General features: G+C 37.7%; 1 protein-coding gene across 12 annotated transcripts in view; it reads left to right on the top strand.

Moving 5' to 3' along the window:
• Positions 1–19,961, top strand: part of HHAT (hedgehog acyltransferase) — a 404,545-nt gene that overhangs the window by 153,419 nt on the left and 231,165 nt on the right. For all 12 annotated transcript variants that reach the window (XM_037824548.1, XM_037824553.1, XM_037824584.1 and 9 more), the window contains one exon: positions 19,309–19,459. In XM_037824548.1, coding sequence (XP_037680476.1) covers positions 19,309–19,459 — 151 coding nt within the window. The remainder of the gene's footprint in view (positions 1–19,308; positions 19,460–19,961) is intronic.

The raw sequence follows: 19,961 nt of genomic DNA, 5'->3' as shown, positions 1-19,961 counted from the left end.
ACCAAGGACTTGTGGGTCAGTGGCAGAGACAAACTGTGGCAGGACGGAACTGAAGGATTAGACTATTGCAGCAGCTTTAAAACTCCAGGATCACCAGGGAGATTTGATTGTTAGAGCCACCCCCCCTCCCTGACTGCCCAGAAACACACCCCATATACAGGGCAGGCAACACCAAGTACACATGCAAGCTTGGTACACCAATTGGACCCCACAAGACTCACTCCCCCACTCACCACAAAGGCTAAGCAGGGGAGAACTGGCTTGTGGAGAACAGGTGGCTCGTGGACGCCACCTGCTGGTTAGTTAGAGAAAGTGTACTCCACGAAGCTGTAGATCTGATAAAGTAGAGATAAGGACTTCAATTGGTCTACAGATCCTCAAAGAACCCTATCAAGTTCAGCAAATGCCAAGAGGCCAAAAATAACAGAAAATTATAAAGCATATGAAAAAACCAGATGATATGGATAACCCAAGCCCAAGCACCCAAATCAAAAGATCAGAAGAGACACAGCACCTAGAGCAGCTACTCAAAGAACTAAAGATGACCAATGAGACCATAGTACGGGATACAAAGGATATCAAGAAGACCCTAGAAGAGCATAAAGAAGATATTGCAAGACTTAATAAAAAAATGGATGATCTTATGGAAATTAAAGAAACTGTTGACCAAATTAAAAAGGTTCTGGACACTCATAGTACAAGACTAGAGGAAGCTGAACAACGAATCAGTGACCTGGAAGATGACAGAATGGAAAATGAAAGCGTAAAAGAAAGAATGGGGAAAAAAATAGAAAAAATCGAAATGGACCTCAGGGATATGATAGATATATGAAACGTCCAAATTAAGACTCATTGGTTTTCCAGGAGGGGAAGAAAGGGTAAAGGTCTAGGAAGAGTATTCAAAGAAATTGTTGGGGAAACTTCCCAAATCTAATAAACAACATAAACACAAATCATAAATGCTCAGCAAACTCCAAACAGAATAAATCCAAATAAACCCACTCGGAGACATATTCTGATCACACTGTCAAACACAGAAGAGAAGGAGCAAGTTCTGAAAGCATCAAGAGAAAAGGAATTCACCACATACAAAGGAGACAGCATAAGACTAAGTAGTGACTACTCAGCAGCCACCATGGAGGCGAGAAGGCAGTGGCACGATATATTTAAAATTCTGAGTGAGAAAAATTTCCAGCCAAGAATACTTTATCCAGCAAAGCTCTCCTTCAAATTTGAGGGAGAGCTTAAATTTTTCACAGACAAACAAATGCTGAGAGAATTTGCTAACAAGAGACCTGCCCTACTGGAGATACTAAAGGAAGCCCTACAGACAGAGAAACAAAGAAAGGGCAGAAAGTCTTGGAGAAAGGTTCAGTACTAAAGAGATTCAGTATGGGTACAATAAAGGATATTAATAGAGGGGAAAAATATATATGACAAACATAAACCAAAGGATAAGATGGCTGATTCAAAAAATGCCTTCACAGTTATAACATTGAATGTAAATGGATTAAACTCCCCAATTAAAAGCTATAGATTCGCAGAATGGATGAAAAAAAATGAACCATTAATATGTTGCATACAAGAGACTCATCTTAGACACAGGGACAAAGAAATTGAAAGTGAAAGGATGGAAAAAATATTTCATGCAAGCTACAGCCAAAAGAAAGCAGGTGTAGCAATATTAATCTCAGATAAAATAGACTTTAAATGCAGGGATGTTTTGAGAGACAAAGAAGGCCACTACATACTAATAAAAGGGGCAATTCAACAAGAAGAAATAATAATCATTAATGTCTATGCACCCAATCAAGGTGCCACAAAATATATGAGAGAAACACTGGCAAAACTAAAGGAAGCAATTGATGTTTCCACAATAATTATGGGAGACTTCAACACATCACTCTCTCCTATAGATAGATCAACCAGACAGAAGACCAGTAAGGAAATTGAAAACCTAAACAATCTGATAAATGAATTAGATTTAACAGACATACACAGAACATTACATCCCAAATCACCAGGATACACATACTTTTCTAGTGCTCATGGAACTTTCTGCACAATAGATCATATGCTGGGACATAAAACAAGCCTCAATAAATTTAAAAAGATTGAAATTATTCAAAGCACATTCTCTGACCACAATGGAATACAATTAGAAGTCAGTAACCATCAGAGACTAGAAAATTCACAATACCTGGAGGTTAAACAACACACTCCTAAACAATCAGTGGGTTAAAGAAGAAATAGCAAGAGAAATTGTAAATATATAAAGACGAATGAAAATGAGAACACAACATACCAAAACCTATGGGATGCAGCAAAAGCAGTGCTGAGGGGGAAATTTATAGCACTAAACGCATATATTAAAAAGGAAGAAAGAGCCAAAATCAAAGAACTAATGGATCAACTGAAGAAGCTAGAAAATGAACAGCAATCCAATCCTAAACCAAGTAGAAGAAAAGAAATAACAAGGATTAAAGCAGAAATAAATGACATTGAGAACAAAAAAACAATAGAGAGGATAAATATCACCAAAAGTTTGTTCTTTGAGAAGATCAACAAGATTGACAAGCCCCTAGCTAGACTGACAAAATCAAAAAGAGAGAAGACCCATATAAACAAAATAATGAATGAAAAGGTGACATAATTGCAGATCCTGAAGAAATTAAAAAAATTACAAGAGGATACTATGAACAACTGTATGGCACAAACTGGATAATGTAGAGAAAATGGACAATTTCCTGGAACATATGAACAACCTAGACTGACCAGAAAAATAGGAGACCTCAATCAACCCTTCACAAGCAAAAGATCCAATCAGTCATCAAAATCTTCCCACAAATAAGTGCCCAGGGCCAGATGGCTTTGTAGGGAATTCTACAAACTTTCCAGAAAGAACTGACACCAATCTTACTCAAACTCTTTCAAAACATTGAAGAAAATGGAACACTACTTAACTCATTTTATGAAGCTAACATCAATCTAATACCAAAACCAGGCAAAGATACTACAAAAAAGGAAAACTACCGGCCAATCTCCCTAATGAATATAGATGCAAAAATCCTCAACAAAATACTTGCAAATCGAATCCAAAGACACATTAAAAAAATCATACACCAAGACCAAGTGGGGTTCATTCCAGGCATGCAAGGATGGTTCAACATAAGAAAGTTAATCAATGTATTACAACACATTAAAAATTCAAAAGGGGGGGCGGGGCAAGATGGCGGAGTGGTGAGGAGCAGAATTTTGTCTCTCCCCTAGAGCAGCTGGCAATTACCCAAGAACTATATGAAACAGTGTTTTCGGGGTCTCCAGTAACCAGTCACACATTGGACACAAGTTTGGAATTGGAGGAAAAGCTGAGACCGCAGCGAATATTGTAAGTTCCCCGGACCAGGGATCTGGCGCCCCTCCCCACCCAGACCTCACAGACTGTCTTGCTGCCGGCTCCCTGAAAGGGGGGGAAAAAAAACAAAAAACAGCAATCTGCTGAGGTCAAGAAGAGAGGCTCAATCCAGCCTCAACTGCAGAACTAATTAACAAATTAATTAACTAACTTTGGGAGCTGGGGTGCTAAAGAAGGGGTGGGCTCCAAGAAGTGGGGGCACGTAAAAGCGGGCACCCATTCCAGACTCCAAAAAAGCCATTTTTTTTCCCTTACATTTTGTCCCTTCTGGCTTCTCACTGATCCCTTATCTTTTGCATTTCAATAGCCCCTGGCAGGGGTGGAACTGAAGCAGTTGGAGAGTAATTATCAGACAATAGCCCAAAGCATATCTTTAAATGCTCTATTCTGACACTGACAAAACTTCCAGGCTGGGGAAAGACGTTTAAAATATACTCTTTTTTTTTTTTTTTTTCCTTTTTTCTTTTTCTTGATTTCTTTTCTACTTTTTTTTTTTTTTTTTTTTTTAAATCTAAAAGTAATATATGTGGTTATTTTCTATGTGAAAGCCCAGGTTGAGGGACTGGGCTGGGCTTGAGGGGAGACAGAGTATCCACAGTGTCTTTGAATTCTGTATTCACTACTGAAGCCCTCCAGCCCCATCTTTAATTGGCAACTCAGGCTGACCAAGGAATCTACCTGGAGAGGCCCCAAAGAGGAGAGAGGAGAAGGGAATAGTGCCCCTGAGAGACAACTGGAGTTCTGAGGATTGGGAGAGTGGGGGGAGGCCCAGCTCAACTGGCAGTCCTCCTTCTGGGAATTCAGACCCCAGGGGCTGGAATTCAGATTCCAGCTTCAGTCAGCCACGCCCCTGACAGGATCAGAGTCACCAGGAGAACTAAAGGCTCCATACCTCCTTACACTGGTCGGGCAGCTGTGGGCTGGCCAGCACCACCTGCTGGACAGGAGAGGAAAAGCACCAATTCTAAAGGCCTCATAGGAGGGTCTCATTCTCAGGAAAACTCCATACCTTCCCAATGAGACCTGGGCCTCACTAGACTGGGAAAATCTGACTAGGGTCGACCATATCTGAGGAGAACCACTCACAAAAAGGTTACATAGAGGCAGAGCAAGAAACAGTAAAAACAAGAGGGGAAAAATTCTGATCAACTAAATAGAACCTAAGTTAGAGGTCTAGAATAAGTTGAACTGAATAACAGAGGCCAGAGAACAAAGCCAACCAACAAGAAAACCACTAGGTAAAAGATGGAAAACAAGCTCCAAAATAAACTAATCAAGAGAATCAGATGCCTAGACAACTTAAGATAACAAGCCATACCAGGAAACACGAAAACATGGACCAGCCAAAGGAACAAACTAATAGCTCAGCTGAGACACAGGAGTGGAGGCAACTAATGCTAAATAAATTTGATGAAATGAAGGAAGATATAGCAAAAGAGCTGAAGGATATAAAGAAGACACTAGCTGACCATAAAGAAGAATTCATAAACTTAAAAAAACAAATGGCAGAACTCATAGGAATGAAGGCCACAATGGAGGAGATGAAAAACACAATGGAGGGACACAACAGTAGATTTGAACAGGCAGAAGAAAGGATCAGTGAACTGGAAGACAGGTCATTCGAATTCATGCACACAAAAGAACAGATGGTGAAAAAAATGGAAAAATATGAGCAGGGTCTTAGGGAGCTGAGTGACAACATGAAATGCACAAATATACGTGTTATGGGTATCCCAGAAGAAGAGAGGGGGAAAAGGGGCAGAAAGAGTAATAGAAGACATATTCACTGAAAATTTCCCAACTCTTATAAAAGACAGAAAATTAGAGATTCAAGAAGTGCAACGTACCCCAAATAGAATAGATCCCAATAGACCTACTCCAAGACACTTACTGGTCAGATTGTCCAATGTCAAAGACAAAGAGAGGATTCTGAAAGCAGCAAGAGAAAAGCAATCCATCACATACAAGGGAAAGTCAATAAGACTATGTACAGATTTCTCTGCAGAAACCATGGAGGCAAGAAGACAGTGGCATGATATATTTAAGATACTGAAAGAGAAAAACTGCCAACCAAGAATTCTATATCCAGCAAAACTTTCCTTCAAAAATGAGGGAGAGATTAAAACATTTTCAGACAAGCAGACACTGAGAGAGTTTGTGAATAAGAGACCGGCACTACAAGAAATACTAAAGGGAGTGCTACAGGCTGATAGGAAAAGACAGGAGAGAGAGAGTTGGAGAAGAGTACAGAAATTAAGATTATCAGGAAAGGTAAAAGGAGAGGAAAAAATAAGATATGACATATAAATTCCAAAAAACAAAATGGTAGTAGAAAGTACTGCCCTTACAGTAATAACACTAAATGTAAATGGATTAAACTCCCCAGTAAAAAGACACAGACTGGTAGAATGGATTAAAAAACAGGACCCATCTATATGCTGTCTACAAGAAACTCACTTTAGACACAAGGACAAACATAGACTGAAAGTGAAAGGTTGGAAAAAGATATTTCATGCAAACAACAACCAGAAAAAAGCGGGAGTGGCTATATTAATATCAGACAGGTTAGACTTCAAAAGCGAAACAATTAAAAGAGACAAAGAAGGACACTATATATTAATAAAAGGGTCAATTCATCAAGAAAACATAACAGTCATAAATATTTATGCCCCAAACCAGAATGCCCCAAAATTCATTTGGCAAACACTGCGATCACTGAAAGGAGAAATAGATACCTCTACAATAATAGTTGGAGACTTCAATACACCACTCTCATCAATGGATAGAACACCTAGACAGAGGATCACTAAAGAAACAGAGATGTTGAATTGTATGATAAATGAACTAGACTTGACAGACATTTATAGAACACTACATCCAACAATAGCAGGATACTCTTTTTTCTCAAGTGCTCATGGAACATTCTCTAGGATAGACCACATGTTGGGTCACAAAGCAAGTCTCAACAAATTTAAAAATATTGATATTATACAAAACACTTTCTCAGACCACAATGGAATGAAGTTGGAAATAAATAAAAGGCAGAAGGTCATAAAATTCACAAACATATGGAGGCTAAACAACACCCTCTTAGAAAACCAGTGGGTAAAGGAAGAAATTACAAGAGAAATTAGTAAATACCTTGAGGCAAATGACAATGAAAACACAACTTATCAAAACTTATGGGATGCAGCAAAGGCAGTGATGAGAGGGAAATTTATTGCCCTAAATGCCTATATTAAAAGAGAAGAGAGAGCAAAAATCTTAAGAGTTAACTGCTCACCTGGAGGAATTAGAGAAAGAACAGCAAACTAACCCCAAAGCAAGCAGAAGGGAAGAAATAACAAAGATTAGAGCAGAAATAAATGCAATTGAGAACAGGAAAACAGTAGAGAGAATCAACAAAACCAGAAGTTGGTTCTTTGAGAAAATCAATAAAATCGATGGACCACTGGCTAGGCTAACAAAAAAAAAGAGAGAGCAGATGCAAATAAACGCAGTCAGAAATGGGAAAGGAAATGTAACTACCGACCCTGCAGAAATTAAGGAGATAATGAGAAGATACTATGAGCAACTATATGCTAATAAACTAGACAACTTAGATGAAATGGACAACTTCCTAGAAAAGCATAAACAACCAACATTAACTCAAGAAGAAATAGATGACCTCAACAACCAATCACAAGTAAAGAGATTGAGTCAGTCATCAAAAAGCTCCTAAAAAGGAAAAGCCCGGGACCAGATGGTTTCACATGTGAATTCTACCAAGCATTCAAGAACGAATTAGTACCAATCCTGCTCAATCTCTTCAAAAAAATTGAAGAAGAGGGAAAGCTACCTAACTCTTTCTATGAAGCCATCATCACCCTAATACCAAAACCAGGCAAAGATACTACAAAAAAAGAAAATTATAGACCAATTTCTTTAATGAATATAGATGCAAAAATCCTCAACAAAATACTCTCAAATCGAATCCAGCAGCACGTTAAAAGAATTATACACCACAACCAGGTGGGATTTATTCCAGGTATGCAAGGCTGGTTCAACACAAGAAAATCAATTAATGTAATACACCACATCAATAAATCAAAGCAGAAGAACCACATGTTCATCTCGATTGCAGAAAAGGCATTTGACAAAATTCAACATCCTTTCCTGATGAAAACACTTCAAAGGATAGGAATAGAAGGGAACTTTTTCAATATGATAAAGGCAATATATGAAAAACCCACAGCTAACATCACACTCAATGGGGAGAGACTGAAAGCGTTTCCTCTAAGATCAGGAACAAGACAGGGATGCCCACTATCACCATTGCTATTCAACATTGTGCTGGAAGTTCTAGCTAGAGCAATTAGGCAAGAAAAACAAATAAAAGGGATCCAAATTGGAGAGGAAGAAGTAAAACTTTCACTATTTGCAGATGACATGATTCTATATGTAGGAAATCCAGAAAAATCTACAGCAAAGCTACTAGAACTAGTCAATGAATACAGCAAAGTAGCAGGCTACAAGATCAACACGCAAAAATCTGTAGTGTTCCTATATACAAGTAATGTGCAGCAAGAGGAGGAAATCAAGAAAAAAATCCCATTTACAATAGCAACCAAAAGAATCGAGTATTTAGGAATAAACTTAACCAAGGACACAAAAGACCTTTACATAGAAACCTATAAGAAACAGCTAAAAGAAATTGAACAAGACCTGAAAAAATGGAAGAACATACCATGTTCATGGATTGGAAGACTAAATATAGTTAAGATGGCAATTTTACCTAAACTGATTTACAGATTCAATGCAATACCAATTCAAATCCCAACAACTTACTTTACAGAAATAGAAAAACCAATAACTAAATTTATTTGGAAGGGTAAGGTGCCCCGAATAGCCAAAAATGTCTTGAGAAAGAGGAGTGAAGTGGGAGGTCTCACACTATCTGACTTTGAAGCATATTACAAAGCTACAGTGCTCAAAACAGCATGGTACTGGCATAAAGACAGATATACTGATCAATGGAATTGAATTGAGTGTTCAGAAGTAGACCCTCACATCTATGGACAACTGATCTTTGATAAGGCAGTGAAGCTGAAGCAACTGGGAAAGAGCAGCCTGTTCAATAAATGGTGTTTGGAGAACTGGATATCCATTTCCAAAAGAATGAAAGAGGATGTCCATCTCACACTTTATACCAAAATTAACTCAAAGTGGATCAAAGACCTAAACATTAGCACCAAGACCATAAAACTCTTAGAAGAAAATGTAGGCCAATATCTTAAAGATCTTGTGAAAGGAGGTGGTTTCTTAGACCTCACACCCAAGGCATGAGCAACCAAAGAACAAATAGACAAATGGGATCTCCTCAAAATTAAACACTTTTGTGCATCAAAGGACTTTGTCAGAAAAGTCAAAAGGCAACCTACACAATGGGAGATGATATTTGGAAACCACATATTAGATAAGGGTTTAATATCCCGAATATATAAAGGAATCCTGCATCTCAATAACAGAAAGACAAACAATCCAACTAAAAAATGGGCAAAAGACATGAACAGACATTTTTCTGAAGAGGAAATACAAATGGCTCAAAAGCATATGAAAAAATGCTCAACTTCACTGGCTATTAAGGAAATGCAAATCAAAATCACAATGAGATATCATCTCACACCTACCAGAATGGCCATTATCCAAAAAACAGAAAATGACAAGTGCTGGAGAGGATGTGGAGAAAGAGGCACACTTATTCATTGTTGGTAGGAATGTAGAATGGTGCAACCACTCTGGAAGACAGTCTGGAGGTTCCTCAGGAAGCTAAATATAGATTTGCCATATGACCCAGCTATTCCATTGCTGGGTATATACTCAGAGGAACTGAAACTTAAGACAGAAACAGACATTTGTAAACCAATGTTTATTGCAGCATTATTCACAATTGCCAAGAGATGGAAACAGCCCCAATGTCCATCAAAGGACGAGTGGATAAACAAACTGTGGTATATACACATGATGGAATATTATGCAGCTGTAAGACAGAACAAAGACATGGATCATGTAATAATGTGGATGAACCTTGAGGACATTATGTTGAGTGAAGTCAGCCAGAAACAAAAGGACAGATTCTGTATGGTCTCACTAATATGAACAGACGTTAATGAACAAACTTTGGGAGTTAAAAGCTGACAACACAGGTGACCAGGAGATAGAAAGAGGGCAGAGATCAACCATTTGATGCTGAAGGACTACAGAATGTTTAGGATTGATTTCATAGATCCAGAAATAGATAGCATAATACTGTGTGATGGTAGCACGGCATTGTAAATACACTGAACAAAGATGTCTGTGAGTAAAGCTGAAAGAGGTGGGATAGGAGAATGTATGACACCAGAGGTAAAGATAGATGATAAAGACTGGGACTGTATAACGTGGCAAAAACTGGAGTGGCCAATGACTGTTACTAAATATACAAATATAAAAATGTTTTTGCATGTGGGAAAGCAAATGAATGTCAACCATGTAGAAATTTGAAAAAGGGATGGTATTCAGGAAAAAACATAATCAAAGCAAACTGGAGTCTATGGTCAACAGTAACACTGTAATATACCTCCATTAAATGTAACAAAGGCAATACGCCAATGCTAAATGTATATGAGAAGGGGATATAGGGGAGTAATATGGGATTCTTGGTAGTGGTGTTATTTGCTGTCCTTAGTAGTATATTGTATTGTATGACATGTTATTTTTCTTTTTATCATTTTTTCTTATTGCTAAAAAAAAAAAACAAACAATTTTTCTTGTAGTAATCAGTATGTTCAAATGCTGATTGTGGTGATAAATGTACAACTTTATGATGATACCATGAATAACTGTACACTGTGGATAAATGTATGGTATGTGAATATAACTCTATAAAATTGTAGGAAAAAATATATATAGGAGTAAAAGTGTTGGAGAAAACATGGTGAGAGGGATGATGCCTCACCAATATGGACTAACTACAATGTGTAAACTCAGAATTGAATCTTAGAACATAGCCTAATGTGGACACAATAATTGTAATAGTCCCTAGATTGTAAGCTCTTACAGCAGTTAACTCTATCCCTGAATTGTAAGGCCTATCTCTAAACTTTGAGATGCTGATCCCCTAGCGTATGTTGTCACAAACATTGGGTCTGGCGGTTTGATGTGCTGAGCCCTCGAGCATGGGACTTGCCCTTATGAAGCCCATTACCACAAAGGAGAGTCTAAAGTTGTATGTAATGGTGCCTAAGAGTCTACCCCTGAGTACCTCTTTGTTGCTCAGATGTGGCCCTCTCTCTCTCTAACTGAGCCATCTCGACAGGTGAACTCGCTGCCCTCCTCGCTACGTGGGACCCAACTCCCAGGGGTGTAAATCTCCCTGGCAACGCAGAGTATGACTCCCGGGGATGAATGTGGACCTGGCATCGTGGGACTGAGAGTATCTTCTTGACCAAAAGGGGGATGCAAAATGAGACGAAATAGTTTCAGTGGCTGAGAGATTCCAAATGGAGTCGAGAGGTCACTCTGGTGGACATTCTTATGCACTATATAGATAACACCTCTTAGGCTTTAATGTATTGGAATAGCTAGAAGTAAATACCTGAAACTACCAAACTCCAACCCAGCAGTCTGGACTCCTGAAGACAATTATATAATAATGTAGATTACAAGGGGTGACAGTGTGATTGTGAAGACCTTGTGGATCACACCCCTTTTATCTAGTGTATGGATGAGTGGAGGAATGGGGATAAAAACTAAAGGACAAATGGGGTGGGATGGGGGATGATTTGGGTGTTTTTTTTCACTTTTATTTTTTATTCATGTTCTGGTTCTTTCTGATGTAAGGAAAATGTTCAGAGATAGATTGTGGTGATGAACGCATAACAATGTTATACTGTGGACAGTGGATTGTATATCATGGATGATTGTATGGTGTGTAAATGTATTTCAATAAAACTGAATTTAATAAAAAAAATTCAAAAGGGAAAAATCAAATGATCATCTCAATAGATGCTGAAAAAGCATTTGACAAAATCCAACATCCATTTTTGATAAAAACACTTCAAAAGGTAGGAATTGAAGGAAACTTCCTCAATATGATAAAGACCATATATGAAAAACCCACAGCCAGCATAGTACTCAATGGTGAGAGACTGACAGCCTTCCCTCTAAGATCAGGAACAAGACAAGGATGCCCGCTGTCACCACTGTTATTCAACATTGTGCTGGAAGTGCTAGCCAGGGCAATCCGGCAAGACAAAGAAATAAAAGGCATCCAAATTGGAAAAGAAGAAGTAAAACTGTCATTGTTTGCAGATGATATGATCTTTTATCTGGAAAACCCTGAGAAATCGACGATACAGCTACTAGAGCTAATAAACAAATTTAGCAAAGTAGCGTGATACAAGATTAATGCAGATAAATCAGTCATGTTTCTATATGCTAGAAATGAACAAACTGAAGAGACACTCAAGAAAAAGATACCATTTTCAATAGCAACTAAAAAAATCAAGTACCTAGGAATAAACTTAACCAAAGATGTAAAAGACCTATACAAAGAAAACTACATAACTCTACTAAAAGAAATAGAAGGGGACCTTAAAAGATGGAAAAATATTCCATGTTCATGGATAGGAAGGCTAAATGTCATTAAGATGTCAGTTCTACCCAAACTCATCTACAGATTCGATGCAATCCCAATCAGAATTCCAACAACCTACTTTGCAGACTTGGAAAAAAGGAAACCCAAATCATCCTATACTCCTCACCTCTCCACCCACCCTCATTATTGACCCATTGTATTGGTGTGGTACATTTGTTACTGTTGTTGAAAGAATATTAAAATATTACTGTTAACTGTAGTTTGCAATAGGTACATTTTCCGCCACAAACCCCCCTATTATTAACTCCCTGCAATAGTGTTGTACATTTGTTCTAGTTCATGATAGAACTTTTTAGTATTTGCACAGTAATCACAGACATTGTCCAGCACAAGGTAACTGCGTTGTGTATTTCCATGCTTCAACCTCCACCTTTCCTTCTGGTGACATACATGGCTCTGAACTTCCCCTTTCCACCACATTCAGACTCCATTCAGCACTATTAATTATTCTTATGATAATGTGCTACTGTCACCCCTAACATTTACAAATGTTTAAGCTCAACCTTGTTAAACATCCTGTGCATATTAAGCAACCACTTTCTATTCTTTAGCCTCATTCTATATCCTGGTAAACTGTAGTCTATATTTTATGTCTATGAGTTTACATATTATAATTAGTTCATATCAGTGAGATTATACAGTATTTGTGCTTTTGTGTCTGACTTATTTCACTTAACATAATGTCTTCCAGTTTTATCCAAGTTGCTGTTTGTTGCAGGACTTTTATTCCTTCTTACTGCTGAATAATATTCCATCTTTTGGCAATTGTGAATAATGCCTCTATGAACATTGGCCAACACCATTTTTGAAGAGACTCTTCTTTCCCAATTCAGTGATCTTTGCCCCCTTGTCAAAATTCAATTGGCCAAAATGTGAGTTGATTTCTGACCTCTCAATTTGATTCCATTGCTCTTTATATTTGTTCTTGTGCCAATACCATGCTGTTTTGATTACTGTGGCTTTTAATAAGTTTTAAGATTGGGAAATGTATGTCCTCCAATTTTGTTCTTCTTTTTCAAGATGACTTTGGCTCTCTGGGGCCCCTTACCCTTCCATATAAGTTTGATAGTTGACTTTCCCATTTCTTCAGAGAAGGCTTTTGGAATTTTGATTGGGATTACTTTGACTCTGTAAATTGCTTTGGGTAAAATGTACGTCTTAAGAGTATTTAGTCTCCCAATTCATGGACATGCAATGTCCTTCCATTTATTTAGGCCTTCTTTGATTTCTTTTAGCAATGTTTTATAGTTTTCTATGTACAAGTCCTTTACATCCTTGGTTAGATTTATTCCTAGATATTTGATTCTCTTAGTTGCTATTGTAAATGGATTTTTTTCTTGATACCTTCTTCCAGTTGTTCATTATCAGTATATACATTCATTACTGATTTGGAGATGTTAATCTTGTACTGTGCCACTTTGCTCAATTCATTTATTAGCTCTAGTAAACTTTTTGTGGATTTTTTCAGGATTTTCTGTATGATCACACAGAATGATGATTCTTTCCCTATTCTGCAAATAGGGAAACTTTTACTTCTTTGTTTACAATTTGGATGCCTTTTATTTCTTTTTTTGCCTAATTGCTCTGGCTAGAACTTTCAGTACAATGTTGAATAACAGTAGTGGCTGTGGGCATCCTTGTCTTGTTCCTGATCTTAGAGGGGAAGCTTTTGGTCTTTCTCCATTGAGTATGATGCTAGCTGTGGGTTTTTCATATGTGTCCTTTGCCATGTGAGGATATATACTTCTATTGCTAGTTCTCTGAGTGTTTTTTATCAAAGTGGGTGCTGGATTTTGTCAAATACCTTTTCTGCATCAATTGAGATGATTGTGTGGTTTAGTTTTTTTTTAAATTCATTCTGTTAATATGGTACATATTCATAATGTTACAATTCTGTTAATAGTACATTAATTGATTTTCTTATATTGAGCTAACCATACATATTGGGGTTAAATTCCCTCTTCATCATGGTCTATAATTCTTTTAATGTACTGTTGGATTCAGTTTAGTGGTTTGGTGAGGATTTTGCATCTATATTCATAAGAGATATTGGTTTGTAATTTTCTTTCCTTGTGGTATCTTTATCTGGTTTTGGTATGAGAGTGATACTGGCCTTGTAGAATGAATTAGTGAGTGTTCCCTCCCATTCAATTTTTTGGAAGAGTTTGAGCAGGATTAGTATTAATTTTTCATTGAATATTTGGTATATTTCCCCGTAGAAACCTTCTGGTCCTGAGATTTATAATGTCAGTAATACTGTATAAGTTTGGGAAATTTTCTGACATTATATTTTTGAATATTCCTTTTGGGAGGTTTTTGATTACTGATTCAATCTCTTTACTAGTTATTGGTTTATTGGGATCTTTGGTTTTTTCTGGAGTCAGTTTAGATAGTTTGTTTCTAAGAATTTATAGGTTATCTGGTATTTTGGCATACTGCTGTTCATTATATCCTCATATTCCTTTTTATTTCAGTGGGGTCTGTTGTAATACCCCTCTTTTCATTGCTGATTTTAGTTATTCCTGTTCTCTGTTTTTTTCTTCGTCGGTCTAGCTAAAGGTTTATCAATTTTGATCTTTTCAAAGAACCAACTTTTGATTTTGTTAATCCTCTCTATTGCTTTTTTATTCTTTTATTTATCTCTTTTCTGATCTTTATTTTCTTTCTTCTGCTAGCTTTGTGTTTAGTTGGCTCTTTTTTCCCCAGTTCTCCCAGATCTGTGGTTAGGTCTCTGACATCTTTCTTCTTTTTTAATGTCAGCATTTAGAGCTATAAATTTCTCTCTACACTCCCTTGCTGCATTCCATAAGTTTTGGTATATTGAGTTTTCATTTTAATTTACCTAAAGGTATTTCCTAATTTCCCTTCCCTAATTAGTAACGAGTTGGTTGGTTGAGAGTATGTTGTATAATTTCCACATATCTGTGAATTTTCCTTTTCTCCTTCTGTTACTGATTTCTAGCTTCATTCCATTGTGGTCAGAGAAGATAGATGGTATGATTTCAGTATTTTTGAATTTATTGAGATTTGTTTTGTGACCTAAGATTTGATCTATCCTGGAGAATGATCCATGTGCATTTGAGAAGAATGTATATTCTGTTTTGTTGGGTGCAGTGTTCTATGTATGTCTGGTAAATCTGGTTGGTTTAGAGTATCATTCATGTCTTCTGTTTTCCTGCTGACCTTCTGTCTAGATGTTCTATCAATTATTGTAAGTGGTGTTATAAAATCTCCTACCATTAATGTAGAACCATCTATTTCTTCCTTCAAACCTGTAATATTTGGTTGATATATTTTGAGGCTCTGCTGTTAGGTGCATATATATTTTGTAATTCTTACATCTTCTTGTTGAGTTGACCCTTTATCAGTTTATAATGACTTTCTTTGTCCCTTGTAATGGTTTTTGACTTAAAGTCTGTTTTATCTGCTATTAGTATAGTTATCCCAGCTCTCTTTTGTTTACTACTCGCATGGTATATTTTTTCCCTCCTTTCACCTTCAAACTAATTATGTCTTTGAATTTCAGGTGAGTCTGTTGCAAACAGTGCATACTTTTGTTTTATCCATTTTACAAATATCTGCCTTTTGACTGGTGAATTTAATCTGTTTACATATAAAGTCATGACTGATAATGCAGGACTTTCTTCTGTCATTGTGCTATTTAATCTTTGTAAATCTTAAACCTTTTTTGTCTCTTAATTCCACCATTAATGCCTGCTTTCATCTTTATTTGATTGTTTTATTGTACCATATTTGATGCCTTGTCATCATTTCTTTCTGGATGTATTTTTTCATATAGTTCCTTTTTTGTTACTATGGGTTTAAAATTTGCCAGTTTAAATGTATAACAATCATGTGATTTGATATCAACTGGACCTCAGTAGCATAAATGTATACTATTCTTATACCTCTTTATCCCCCCCACTTCTTTTGTACTTGTTACCAATTATATCTTTATACATTGTATGTCCAAAACTATAGATTTATTGTTGCATTTATGCTTTTGCAGTTTAACAACTGTAAGAAGTAAACATTGGAGTTACATTCAAAAATACAGTACAATAGTACTGACATTTATAATTACCCATAGATTACCTTTACTGCAGGTCTTTATTTTTTAATGCAGTTTTGATCCAGTGTTCTTTCCTTTCAGTCTGAAGAACTACTTTTAATATTGTTTTAAGGGCCGGGTCTAGTGTAATGAACTACTTCAGTTTTTTTTTTAACTGTGAATTTCTTAATTTCTTTCTTACTTTTGAAAGAAAATCTTGTCTGATATAAAGTTTTTGGTTGGCAATTATTTTCTCTCAGACTTTAAGTATTTCAACCCACTGCCGCCTTCTGTGTTTTCTGATAAGATTTTGGCACTTAATCTAATTGGTACTCCCTTGTACGTATCACATTGCTTTTCTCTAGCAGCTTTCAGAACTCTTTCCTTGTCCTTTGTGTTTGATAGTTTGACTGGCATGTTTCGAGGCTCCCCCCCCTCCCGATTTATCCTGTGTGGTGTTCCTGGGCTTCTAGGATATGCGTATTCACATCTTTCGCTAAGTTTGGGAAGTACTGGCATTGGCATTATAAATGCCAATACTATTGTATAAATTTGGGAAGTTTTCTGACATTACTTCTTTGGGTATTACTTTTGCCCCTTTCTTTCTTCTCCTTCTGAAACTCCCGTGATGTGTATATTATCATTCTTGATGGTTTCCCAGATGTCTCTCAGGTTTTCATTTTTTTGTAAGTCTTTTTTCTTTCTGCCCCTCAGCCTAGCTCACTTCTCTTGTCTTGTCTTTGATTTCACTGATTCTTTCTTCTGCCAGCTCCATTCTTCTGTTGAAGCCTATCTGGGAATTTTTCATTTCACCTGTTGTGGTCTTCAACTCCAGTAGTTCTTTCTGGTTCTTTTTAGAGTCTCTGTCTCTTTATTAAGATTCTCATATTGTTCATTCATTATTTTCCTGATATCCTTTGTTCTTTCTCTGTGTTTTACTTCATCTCCTTGAGTATACAGCAGATCATTTTTTAAAAGTCTTTGTCCAGTATGTGCACAGTTTGGTCTTCTTCATTGGTAGTTGCAGGATTTTTATGCTCTTCCTTTGGGTGGGCCATCATCTCCTGTTTCTTTGTTTGTCCTGTAATCTTTTGTTGTACACTGCACGTTTTAATATTCTTAAATGTTGGCTCTGTGATTTATTCACTGAAATGTTTCTTGAACTTATAACCAGCTGATTTGAGAAAACAAGGATTTTCTCAAATACCAGCCCTCCTATCAGGAGGGTCTGCCTGAGGTGGATGCAAAGTGCAGGATTCTTCCTGTCTTTTCTGGGTCTTTGTCTTGTCCTGGGCTTGTTAGTGGCCTTCGGATTTCTCCTGTTTACATGAATTTGAATGTCCCCTCTACTCCCCAGGAGACAGACCTCCCTCTCCCAAGTGTTCCACTGCTATACTGCAAGCAGGAAAGCCTTTGCCCCAAGCTGACCACCTCAGTTGTTTCTTGAACTGCTTTCCTCATCTCAAGCTGCTTTTGCTTGGAGGGAAAATTGTTGGGGGGGGGGGCACCCTGGAGAGAACCAATGGCCACTCCCTGAGTCAGGCCCCAGTGATTTAACATAACTAATCAAAAGCAGTGATTAGCGATCAACCCCTACACTCCCGAATCTTTGGGAACTAGGTCTTTATGTCTCTCCCTGGCACCAGGATGGTGCAGCAGGAGCCCGGCTGAGTACCCCGCTGCTACCAGTGGAGAGACTGGGGGATGGGCGATGCTAGCTGCCTTGTGGAGAGTGCAGTTCACTGGTATGTATTGCCGTGTACCAGCCTCTTCTTCCCGCTCTTCCCGGTTGCTGCAGTGTTTTCCTGGACTCTGGAGTTTCAGAATGGTTGAATCAGACTGTTCCTGCCTGTTTTGTAGTTGTTCTGATGGAGAGAATAATTCTTGGAGCTTTCTCCATTGCCATCTTTTCACAATCCTTTGGAATGTTTGGTTTCATTTTCTTTTCATTCATCCCTAAGTATTTTCTGATTTCTATGTGATTTCTTCTTTAACCCATTGTTTGTTTAGAGTATGTTGTTTAATTCTCAGATATTTGTAAATTTTCCAGTTTTCTTTCTGTTTTTTATTTCTAGCTCCATTTCTTTGTGGTCAGAGAAGATACTTTTTAAGATGTTACTGCCAGCACATGTATTCCACTTCTTGATGTATGTGATACGTGTATTTATGTGCATGTCTCGGTGTGTGTTAGCTTTTTTTTGGACTCTTATCAGACACACTCAAGAATGCTGAAACTTTGTATTCAGTCCCTCCAGGTGTGATTGCAGTCTGGTTTTCATAAGTCTGAAGAACAACCTATTTGACCCTGAATAAGAATAAGACAGCAATTCTTGGGGTTTTCTCACTCTAGGATATACGGCATTCACATTTGAATTGCCATCTACCATTGTCCAGGCTGTATATTCAAAAATGACTTATATGTTACCTTTGGCACAGGGTCACCATTTACAGCCATATACTCCATGGTTGTGACATTCTTTTAAATGTACTCTGTGTAGCTTCAAGGTGGGTCAGACAGTAACACTTTCTGCTAGTATCTCTTCAGGGCTCAGTTATTTCCTTCAGAATTCAGAACACTGGGAACATGAGACCTGGGTTCCTCCCCCAGTGGAGAGGCGGAGGCTCTTCGGGGCCATGGTATGTGTTCCAGACCCTTCAGCACTCTGCTGGCCACACTCTGCATTCTCCCTACCCTGAAAAAGCATGACTCACACTAAGAGGCTGCTCCTTGCTGTAGCACAGGACCCCTATGTAGAGTTTTGAAAGGATTTGGGAAGAATTTTTCCTTTCTAATAGCTTATATATTTAAATATGTATGTATATGCATATATATATACACATACACATGTGCACACACACACGTTAGGCATGCTCTTTCCTAAAGAGTATGCTTGAAAATATGACTGCTTTTAAAAAGTAGTATGACTACTAAGAGGTCCTGTTGCCTGGCACATTAATAAAGGAGATCAGGCACAGTATATATTAATCCAAAAATGTCATTGATCCAAACCAATGTGGGATACTTATTTTTTTGTTTGAGGTGGGGGGAAAGAAAGGGAGTGGGTGGAGAAGCAAAAGCAGGTGGTATAGTTCCTGGGTATTGTGTGTTCCCCAGGAGATTGCTCCACTTGTCGACAGTGTCTAACAGGTGCCTTTGTCTTTCAGGAGGCCTGGCCTTGGCCCAAGTGCTCTTTTTCTATGTGAAGTACTTGGTGCTCTTCGGCATCCCAGCTCTGCTCATGCGCCTGGATGGACTAAAACCGCCACCCCTCCCTCGCTGTGTGAGCACCATGTTCAGTTTCACGGGGATGTGGAGGTCAGTGGCTGGGTTTATTAAAGTCCTTTGTGGAGTCTAGTGGAGGTAGCCGTGGCTGGGCTGGCAAAAAGTCCTTTCTCTGCCACTTAAGCTGCATTTAGCACTTCGGTTTCTTCATCTGGCTAACAGGGTGACAATCCATACTTTCTGGCCCTCTCGAAAATATCAGGATATGAAAATTATGAGAAAGATAGTTTCCCACAAAGTCAGTGTACAGATGCACAAAAGATCATGTTTGAAGTGGTTTCTTACAATAACTTGGGAAATACTGTTGTATATTAATGATTTGATTTCTCTGCTGAAAATGACACCTACATACATGGGACTGTTGATTTAAAAAAAACAAAACACTTAGGATAATAATATGGGCCCCAGTGGCCATTTACTAGGTTTCAGATCTTTGGGCAATTTACTAAATCTAATTTTTGTTTTTTTTCTCTCTGAAGTGGGAACAATACTATTACTACTCATAATAACAATGGTTATTTTCAGAAAGTTATTT

This window comes from Choloepus didactylus, chromosome 2 (genome assembly GCF_015220235.1).
Source record: "Choloepus didactylus isolate mChoDid1 chromosome 2, mChoDid1.pri, whole genome shotgun sequence".
Lineage (NCBI taxonomy): Eukaryota > Metazoa > Chordata > Mammalia > Pilosa > Megalonychidae > Choloepus > Choloepus didactylus.
The sequence above is the reverse complement of the archived record's forward strand: the minus strand, read 5'-3'. Positions and strand labels throughout refer to the sequence as shown.